At 33.9% G+C, this 11583-nt stretch overlaps 1 protein-coding gene across 1 annotated transcript; it reads left to right on the plus strand.

The window, feature by feature from the left end:
• Positions 1–9635: 9635 nt before the first annotated feature.
• On the plus strand, positions 9636–11276 carry LOC143613066 (cysteine protease Amb a 11.0101-like). The gene is made up of 4 exons (XM_077086885.1): positions 9636–10310; positions 10389–10621; positions 10690–10824; positions 10926–11276. Exons 1-4 carry the CDS (start codon positions 9860–9862, stop codon positions 11274–11276), a joined length of 1170 nt encoding a protein of 389 aa, XP_076943000.1. The 5' UTR covers positions 9636–9859.
• The last annotated feature ends 307 nt before the right edge of the window (positions 11277–11583 follow it).

Below are 11583 nucleotides of genomic sequence, written 5' to 3' on the forward strand. Positions count from 1 at the left end.
TTTTCAGACAATTCAGAATGAAAGGACAACTGAAAAACAAGGAAGAGGTAAGATGGGACTTACTAGTTAAAAAAGTGGCAGCAGCTAAAGCCGTGTCATCGGTATCAGTAACAAAGAGGAAATTAGAACACCAAGAGTATGAAATCCAAGAACAACCAAGATCATTGAGAGAAGGCATTAAGTGTCATGTAAGTGTAGCATGTTAAAGAATGGGGTTTGACTCAAAATGAGTTTAGTTTAATTAAATAGAAAATGTAAAAATGGTGTTGTTTGTAGACATGCTGAAGTGAGGTGTTTTTATGGGTATTTTACCCACCTTTTCTTTGGTTGTTGGGTTGGTGATGAGTATTATGTTGGTGAGTTTTTGACTTCTCTATTTTAAAGAAGTTATACTGTATTATTTTGGTTTTTTTTTAATAAATGTTAATGAAAAAACTTCTTGATAGATGCTCTTATTGGTTTTGATTTAATGATACCGTTGCCAGAGTAGTAGCTGGTTAGGGATTTTTATCAGTGGAGGGGAAAAAAGTTGTATTTATTTGTGGCCTATAACACAAAATGAAACAATTAAGTAAACCTGGAATTTGTATGCAACTGTAGATGTGGATCAATCTCTAAATTATGAATCACTTTAAGATAAACCTGATAAACCTATTTGAGTATTTGCAGATTACATTTTATTGAATAAGATAAAGATTTTACTATTGGACAAGAGATTTGATAGTTTCTATGTTGTTTATGAAGAAAAAAGAAGTAATCGTATTCTTGTCCTGGTTTTGATCGATATGGAGATGAGGGCACAAAACCAACAATCAATAACTAAACCGATTCCCACATGAGCCCAATAACAAGCAATTACAAACCTATTTAACTTTACACTTAATCCCAAAATATTAATTACTAGTTTGAGGCCCATATATTACACGGTTAATTGATGAAATTTTTTTACTTTAACTATTAAGTGAAATATAGTTAACAAAATAATCATATTTTTTATATAGTTATAATTTACATTAAAATTACAAAAATTACATAACTAAGAATACACAAATATGTTACAAATAAGTAAAACCTTCATTGTACAATACATTTGTGATTGTATTGGTTGGTATACATTGTTTATCGCATATCAAAATCTTTATTCCATGCATGCTTGTAACTCTTGATAAGGTAACATATATGTATGCTTATAATTCTTGATGTAGTCACATATAGTTGTCCGTGCGACAAATAAGATTCTTCATGTATACAAAAAACCAGATTACCTAAACTATGATGATATAGTCATCCTTAAAATCTTTAGAATTTGAAACTTATTGATCATGATAAATTTGGTGTTATTAATATTCTGTGTATGACAAATTTTTACTTGATTTTATATTTTACAATTAACAATTATTTAATCAAGCAACATATAAAACCGGAAGTTAAATTATAACAATATGATTTTTTTTCGTTTCATAATAATGGAAAATGACAAAGATATACTAACCTTAAAGTCATGTTCAAATAAAAGTGATTATTTTGAGTTAGCAAAATATTAGAAGATTTAAATTTACATAAAGTGAATGTACTGATTTTATTTATAATAATTGAAAGTAATGGATAAGGAATATTTAAATTTTAGGAAAAATTCCCAAATTAGCCATTTTCAAGAGAGAGAGAGAATGTGTTTTAACCCTAAATCCTCATCCCGTGTTATTAGTTAATATTAAGGGAGTTGTTGGATTATTATTTAATTAATTGATATATATATATATATATATATATATATATATATATAGGGTTGGTATTATTTAAGAACTTTAAAAAAGTTAATAACTCTTAGGAACCCTTAACAACCAAACATTTTTTTATTTTTTTTATATATTAACATTATTTAAAAGTAGTTTTATCATATTTTATATAAAAAATTCTGATTACATATATTAATCCCAAGTTTACATATATGTAAAATTTGTGTACTAACAAATTTACATATGTAACATCCCAATTTTTCGTTCGAATAGTAATAATAATAATAAAATATGATAGGATAAGTAGGCTTTTAGATGGACTTAATTGTGGACCAAAAGGGAAAGATGGGTCTTAGGTCCATGGGCTTAAGGGAGTATAAATACCACTTAAACCCTAATCCTTTCCATTTTTATCCATCTCTACACCATAGCCTACACCTTGATAAACACACACAACATCCTAAAACCCGAGCCGAAATCCGAAGGTGAAAACCGGAGTTTGTTGGTGCTAGATCGTAGTGAAGAACCAAAACAACATCAAGGCTTAACCGTGTTCATAGTTCGACTCGTTTAAGGTACGTTTATAGTTAGAAATCGTTCGTATAGGTTCGGTTTGATTTGGGAAATCATAGATCTGTGTTAGTTTGTTATAAACGAACCCAAAACAACAAATATTACTGGAATTAATTAGCATTTGATAGGTTAATTGTTAACCTAAAAGAACCCGTAACCTATATGCCTAAATCGCACCCCTTAAACATCGATGTTAGGCCGATTTGATGGTTGGGGTTTGTAGGCGCTGATCAGACGATTCCGTTGATACCAAAATCGTGATATTTGGCTAAGAAACGAAGGTTTAATTGCAGATCTAAGATCTGTTGACTATTTGCTGTTCTTGACGATTTTGACTTTGACCTTTGAGTCAAAGTCTAGATAAGAACTATTGGTGATTCGTTATGGGTGATTCTTTAGCTAGTTCGTTATGGGAGCTTAGCGAATCAGAGGGTGATTCGTTAGCTAGTTCGTTATGGGAGCTTAGCGAATCAGAGGGTGATTCGTTATCTAGTTCGTTATGGGAGCTTAGCGAATCAGAGGGTGATTCGTTAGCTAGTTCGTTATGGGAGATTAGCGAATCAGAGGGTGATTCGTTAGCTAGTTCGTTATGGGAGCTTAGCGAATCAGAGGGTGATTCTTTACCCAATTCGTTAAGGGCAAAGTAACGAACTAGGAGTTTAATATAAAGACAGAATGGCCCCTGGACTTAGAAAAGAATTATATAATTACATAATAGCCCTTGGAGTTTGGCAATTTATGAAAGATACCTTTAAAGGTTAATGAGTAACGATTAACTAACCAGGTAATGATTTAATGAAGTAAAACAGCTTAGACGTGTAAGACTAATTAAGTAGCAATGAGATGACTAGAGCGGTACTTAATACTGTAATTATTAAACAGTTAGACGCGCACAGCTCGAGAAGAAGTAACCGTTAGCGAAAGAAGTAACCGAGTTCAGGTGAGTTTCTAGCCCCATTCCTTGTTATGTTTTCGGGGCTGTGTGCATACTCGATGTGTTTGTTAATACATTTATCCTAAGTGATAAGTGTATGCCATATGTGATATATGTGATAGATATGAACGATTGCTTGTCGGTACGCGAACGATCTTCGGATATCGCGCGTACTGTCAGGTTATAAATAAAGATATAAATATTATATATGGATGATGTATGATTGTTATGAATGAATGCTTGTCGGGGCGTGAACGATCTTCGGATATTGCACGTGCCGACAAGGAGTATGATTGTTAATTGAATGATGTGAAGAACGTCTAGGGTGTTCTTATGCTATAAATTGTATATGTGAAGAATGTGTATGCAGGTACAGGAACGGTATGGTAGTTCTACGTCCGACGTAGCAAGTTAGGATGGCAAATCCATCTAACTCCCGTTGGACATGGACTTGGCAGGTGATGGCGTAGTTAAGGACTGTGGGCCTTATACGTGATATAGGTGATAGATGTAAAAGTAGATAGGGACAGTGGGCCTTATACGTGTTATAGGTATAGACGTCAACGTAGATAAGGACTGCGGACCTTATACGTACTGTAGATAGGCGTCAGCACGAAGGACTGTGGACCTTATACGTGCTATATTTGTGTTGTGGCAACATAGGAAAGGACCGTGGACCTTACACGTGCTGTATTTGTGTTATGGTAGCATAGGGGAGGACTGCGGATTTCGTACGTGCTATGGTTAGGTTGCAACATAGGAAAGGACCGAGGACCTTGTACGTGTTGTTAATATAGGATGGTATAGGGAAGGACTACGGACCTTGCACGTACCATAATCGTTGAACATTGGTAAGGACTGTGGACCTTTTACATGTTCACGACCTTTAGTACAGGTATAGACGGCGGACTATGAACGTACTCTAGGTAGACTGAGGATTGTGATTGTAGATATGTATGGTAGTAAGTATGTATGTAGAACAGAAGGGTAACTAGTTAAGTATGAGTATGTATCTTCGGATACGTAAGTATGTATGATATGTGTATGTAATGTATGATTACCTGATTAACTAGAACTCACTCAGCGTAGCTGACTTTCAGTATGCACGCAGGTGATCAGACTGAAGAGTTAGCATGAGGATAGCACGTGGCTATAGACTGAACGACTGGCATCTGAAGATGAAAGGAATGATGTTTTAAAAGTAATGTTTTAAGTTGGTTTTAAAGAAAAGATTAAATGTTTTGTAATAAATGGATAAGTTTTATATTCCGCGAAAGTTTTAAATAAACTCTGATTTGTAAGAACTGTGTTTATGAGTAAATCTGACGCTAAAGTAGGGCTACCGGGAACGATGCCTTACAACATAGGTGTAAAACAAAACATAGATATGTATAAAAATTAATTTTCAAAACTGTAATCCTAGATATAGATATACATAATGATAAAACTACTCTCAAATAACTTTAATATACAAAAGTTATTATAAAAAACGTTAGTTATGAAAGGTTCCTTCAAGTTCTAAAATAATTTAACAGTTCTGTAATGATACTCATCATATATGTATATAGATAAAGGATCAAATACAATAATCCCTTATCATACAATAGGTACGCGAGTTTCTTCACCATCGATTTTCAAAAAACACGCGACCGTTCTGATCCTCTGCTCCACTGCTCCATCGATTCCGTACGCCTTCACCGTCACCGTCCAATGATTGCATCTACCCTCGCGACCGTCAATGGTACCGTCGTGAACACCATCTTCCTCGTCACACCTTTTTCACAGGTCAGTTGATAAAATTGACCAATTAAAATTGAAATTGTTGAACTAATTGATCAATTAAACTTTGAAATTGGTCCAATTAATCATCAATTTGAAGTTTCAATTAATCAATTTTGAGTTTTGAGTAAACCCAGTTGCAGACGTTCCATTTTTTTTTCATATGATCGAATCAATGATCAAATTAACGGTCGACTGACGATTGTTTGATGATTATAAGATTATATGAAGTGATTTCAATGTTCAATTTCATGTTTACAGGTGTTTAATTTTTTTTTGTTAGTTTTAGAAGTTCTGAACACCCAGAACTTCTTAGAACTTCTAAACTTTATCAGTTTTGAACAACCAGAACTTCTTAAAACTTCTAAACTTTACCAGTTTGAACACCCAGAACTTCTAAACTTTATCAGAACTTCAATACTTTTTTGAACACCCAGATCTACTTTGAATGTATTAGAACGTTTAAATATGTTCTTTTTTTGGTCAGAACGTTTAAAGGTATTCCATTTTGTTTCAGAACGTTTAAACATAATATTTGTACTGAACTTATAAACAACATTATTTAAAAACGTATAAACAGAACGTATAAACTTTTTGTATTGAACTTTTAAAGTTTAATTGATTATGCTTTGAACGTTTAAACAGAACGTATAATATGTTTAAACAGAACGTATAAACAGATCGTATAAACTTAATGTTAATACGTTCAATGTCAAAACCCAGAACTCAAAACTCAAAATTGATCGACGAAAGCTTCAAATTGATGATTAATTGGATCAATTTCAAGGTTAATTGATCAATTAGGCTCATCATCAATTTCAATTTCAATTTCAATTGGAAATTGCTTAACTGACCTGTGACCAACGACCGATGGTGGTGACGGACGATGGTGGTGCTCATGACAGTAGACGACGGTCGCGATGGTGGACTTTGATGGGTATGCGTTAAGTATTTTTAGGTTAATTACAATTATACCACTAAGCAGTTTTAATTTCAATTAGAATCGATGGTGCAGGAAGTCGCGTATGTAATGTATGATAAACGATTATTGTACGTTAACTCACCCCTATATATATATATATATATATATATATATATATATATATATATATATATTAACAACTTATAGAAAAAAAGAAAGATTTCGAATTTGTTGGAAGCATGGTAAATGACTTTTAACCGGATTAACTATTTTTTTATATTAATTTGAAAATATATGTTTCTAAAGCATTTTGTCTGAGTTATAGAAGAAAATATTGAAAACTAAATATTGATTTTCTTATTGCTAAAACCCTTTATACTATGCAAAAACAATCATATAAATAAATGACATATACTTCATATAGTAAATCAGTATACATATAGATTATAATTATAATATTCAACCTCAAAAATTTAATGTTAAACACCAAGATATATATAATAGGTATTCTCCATGTTTGCAATATCTATACAAAACGTTTGGAGAACATTAAGAAAATACACATTTTTCTGAGTTCAAATGCATAATAGAAAATTTTAAATCCAAATTTAAAACTAATCTTATGTAAAAAATTATGCACTGTTGCTCGAATCCTGGTTTAAAAAACAATGTGTAGTTTACCATACAAATTCAAATTCTTCGACAATGATGCACATTTTATTTGCTTTAATTTGTAATTACCTGGACTTTAAAATGTTATTCTAACAAACCTGCAACGTCAATTTTAATATTTCCTTATTTCATTATTAATGTACATTAATGAATGAATCGATTAAGATTTACATATAACAAAAACAAACTTGAATTTATATACTAAAATGACTTGAAAGATAAGGACTATATGTTGAAATAAGTGAAAAAAATGTGAGAAGGTCTACGAGATTGACACGTTGCAATAGTAAGTAGCATTTTATTAGAATAGATAGATATAATAACTTAAAACCAAATATAAGGTCCAATACAAAGCCCAAATAACATTTGAATTAAATTAAGTTTGCACTCTCGTATCTCCTAACTCGTTTAATCTTTAACGTTATTTCCTCGATCGATAAGTTAATCCAGTATACTAAAATGTGTGTCGATAACACTAAAATTACCAAAAAAAAGTCGAATCAAAACGGTCTAGCCAAACTAAAATACACAATACTTACCCATTTACCAATTGATACACTAGAAAAATTGCACATTATGAAATAGAAGGTTTATATATAACTATGTTAGATCTAATTACAAAAGGCTGCCCATATAATAAAAAAAAATTAATCTGTAGCAAATTCAAAATAATATTGACAAATGTTTTATATTTGACAGCTATGCAAGCTAGTGAAAACTTATTTTTTCATGTAGTTGTCATAATATGAAAACATAAATAGACTAGTTATGACTAATTGTTGGTTTAAGTGTACCCAAAACAACAACCAACAAGTAGCATGATTAAGGTTCAACAATATATAATATTCACACAAGGGTCGGTAGGATCATTGATGACGGAGGTAGTCCAAGGAAATAATAAAATGACTGAAACATATTAACGCTAAAAGGGTTAAAAGGTTAAAAGCTTCATTTCCCGCCCAAACTTATGTAAACAAGTACCCACGTGCTACAGTACGATGTCAAATCACTGTTCACATCCTTGTCCCCTCTGACCAAAGGACATGCTCAGATAAAGTATTATTATTTTAGTTATGGACCAGCGGTCCAAACCTTCCCGCCCATAAAGGTCAACTCTCTATGCAAACTAGAGGCTAACTAGTTTAGTTAACTTAACTAAAAGGCTTACATCTCTTCACTTATATAAGAGATGCTTAGTCACAAACAAGAACACAACAGATCTGGGCAGATAACACCATCTCCCTAATCTTCTCTTCTTCCTTGAGAAATATGCTCTTAGTTTATTTCTTTCTTACTTAAATAACTTCATAGCTTCACCAAGAACATCATCCTAAAACCGATTCCAAACATTACGGTTCTTGATCTTCGGTGAACTATAACAGCAAACAACTAACTAGTGAACCTCCTTCTACGTTTTGCAAACATAGAGGGACACCACGACCTGCGTTAGGTTAACCTGAACCCTTGAAGCTTGATTAGCCTAACCAGTCCATTCATTATCATTGGTCTTATCTTTGTTGTAGCAACAAAGATACACAATTCTTACCCATTTACCAATTGATACATTAGAAAACTTGTACATTATGAAATAGAAGGTTTATATATAACTATGTTAGATCTAATTACAAAAGGCTGCCCATATAATAAAAAAAATTTAATCTGTAGCAAATTCAAAATAATATTGACAAATGTTTTATATTTGACAGCTATGCAAGCTAGTAAAACTTATTTCTTCATGTAGTTGTCATAATATGAAAACACAAATAGACTAGTTATGACTAATTGTTGGTTTAAGTGTACCCAAAACAACAACCAACAAGTAGCATGATAAAGGTTCAACAATATATAATATTCACACAAGGGTCGGTAGGATCATATTGACTTGTTTCGACAAAATGTAGGTTTGTGTAGCCGAAACAACCTATCAACACTTGGAAAAACAAATTAAGGCACTGTATGAAATTCACACACACATCCAACGATCAGTCTGCCCAAATTGGGTTATTATCAGCAAGTGTGAGTTTGTGTGACGAACACTACCCAAAAACACATGGCAAGCCATAAGGTTCAGCAATATATAGCATTCACACAAGGATCAGTAGCCATAAATTGACTTGTTTTGACACATTGTGGATTTGTGTAGCCCAAACAACCTACCAACACATTGAATAGCTACTTAAGGCCAAACATCGTATAATTTTTTCATAAGGATTAGCATGCCCAAGTTGGGCTATTATCACCAAGTGTGAGTTTTTGTTGTCAAAACTACCCACCAACACGTGACAGGGCCATCAAGGTCTAACAATGTATGGTATCCGCACACAAGAAGCATTATGCTCAAATTAACTCGTTATGACACTTTGTGGGTTTTTGTAGGCAAATAACCTATCAACACACGCCATAGACCATCAAGGTCAACAGTGTATACTGTACACACAAGGGTCAGTAATGAGATTTGTTATGACACGATGTGGGTTTGTGTAGCCAAAACAACCCACACACCAACACATGGCATGGCCGCCCCATCAAGGCCAAATAGTATACACAAACATGGATTCGTAAACCCAATCTAACCCATTATAACTTTTGTGCGTTTGTATAGCCACAACAACCGACAATACATGACAAGGCCCGTCAACACCTAACAATATATAATATTCACACAAAAGTATCAATAGAACCAATTGCCTTCTTATGATTAGGTGTGGGTTTGTGTAAACAAAAGTAATGTAGCATGGTCGATTGGGTTTGCTATCCAAAAGGGGTTGCAACGCAGCTTTTTGCCCGCTTACCTGCCACTTCATTGTAAATCGTTTGGATGTTTCTATGATATTAATTACTGTTTTACATTATAACCAAAAAAAAAAACTATACTATTTTTACTTATAAGAAAGCTAATAATAAAATGTTTTAAATAAATCTCAAAAATTCTAAAACGAGTTTGATTTGTAATGTAATCTAATCTTTTTTCTTCATTAGAACATCAAGTTATCAACCATAAATTACTCCATTGAACACTCATGACCGAACAACATGCATGTTCACATCATAATCACCATCCAAATACACCATTGACTCGATCTCAAGTTTCCCATTCCAGCCCTAAATAATTGAGAACAGTTATATTATTTTCTATTTTTAAACCCAAAACACACATTATTTATATGCATGCATGGTATGTCTTAACATCCATCAAGGTTGAGTGGGCGTGTTTCATGCCCTTACAAAAGTACCAGAATAATAATGGAAATCAACAAGTTTTTGTCATTTTCATTTTTTCTTGTTTTGGTTTTAGGAGTTGTAGAGAGCTTCGATTACGATGAGGCAGAACTCGAAACGGAGGAGGGGTTTTGGGGGATGTATGACAGGTGGAGGGACCATCACCAAATCGATATGCGAACCCCAGAGCGGTTCAATGTGTTCAGGTACAACGTCAAAAAGATTCACGAAACAAATAAGCAGGACAAGCCGTATAAGTTGGCGGTGAACGAGTTCGCTGACTTGACTAACCTTGAGTTTGTTTCCACGTATGCTAACTCAAAGCTTAGCCATTTTCAAGCCCTCATGGCACCTGGCGATATTGGTACCGACCCTAATCATGATTTCATTTACGAACACGCAACCAATCTCCCACCTTCGATCGATTGGAAGGAGAAGAACGCTGTCACTGATGTCAAGGGCCAAGGCGGATGCGGTAACTCACTATACAAAAAATTACTAATAAAAAGTAATTAGTTTTATCTTGAACCAACGTAGGTTTTGTTTTTTACAGGAAGTTGCTGGGCGTTTGCAGCGGTGGTTGCGGCAGAAGGAATAAACGCTATCAGAACAGGGAACCTCGTGAAATTTTCCGAACAACAACTCGTAGACTGTGATAATGTTAACCAAGGATGTGAAGGAGGGCTGATGGAAAATGCATTCACGTACATTATCAAGCATGGAGGTCTAGCTACAGAGGCGAGTTACCCTTACGTTGGCAAAAAAGAAACCTGCAACGAATCAAAGGTACGTACGCACAAACCTTGTATCAGCACTAAATGAAGTTTATTAAATAATTTGGTTTTCGAATCCAGATTGGCAAAGACGCGCTGAAGCTTAATGGTCGACAGAATTGTAAAGGAGAAACGCAACTAATGAAGGCAGTCGCACACCAGCCTGTAGCAACCGGCATACAACTCGTAGGCCATGATTTGCAGTTCTATTCAACGGTACTTAAGAAAATTAAAAATAATGATTCATTTATAGACATATATAATTTGTTACATAACGCTCTGATACCATGCAAAAGTGACATATTCTTACTTTACAGGGTGTTTATACCGGGGATTGCGGCAACATGCCGGATCATGGTGTTGGAGTTGTTGGGTATGGGGAGAATGAGCAGGGACTTAAATTCTGGACCGTGAAAAACTCGTGGGGACCAACATGGGGAGAGAAGGGATACATACATCTACAGCGAGGAGTTAAGGAAGAAGAGGGACCATGCGGCTTAGCGAAGATGATTTCTTTTCCTATTATGAACGACCCTAAGGCTGACCCCAATGCACCCAATAAGGACCCGAAAGTACTCAAAACGACTCAAAGGGTACAGGGGATAAGGTACGTCTCTCTTAACCAGGCAGGTTACTCCAATAAACATTTTGTGTTAAGATATTACTAATTGAGTTTGTGTTTTATGTTGTGAAATTTAGGACTAAATTGTTGGAGTTGTGAGCTGACAAGGGCATGCATAACATAAAATATAGAGACGTTTGAGCCATGGTCCGGAATAAAATGGAAGACAGAGGGACCTTAGTGTAGAAATTAAATTGTATAACCAAACCATTTCCTCTGTTGTTCAATATTGTTCCTTATTCTGGTCTTTTGATTTTCTAGATTAAACTTAATTTCTATTGGTTGATTAATATTTGTTTAATAATAAATGCTTTTGGTTCCTTTTTTGATTTCTATGAATTTTTTTTAGTGTT

Source organism: Bidens hawaiensis, unplaced genomic scaffold, assembly GCF_021521415.1.
Source record: "Bidens hawaiensis isolate Kalapana, Puna unplaced genomic scaffold, B.hawaiensis_p1.1 tig00036645_1, whole genome shotgun sequence".
Taxonomy (NCBI): domain Eukaryota; kingdom Viridiplantae; phylum Streptophyta; class Magnoliopsida; order Asterales; family Asteraceae; genus Bidens; species Bidens hawaiensis.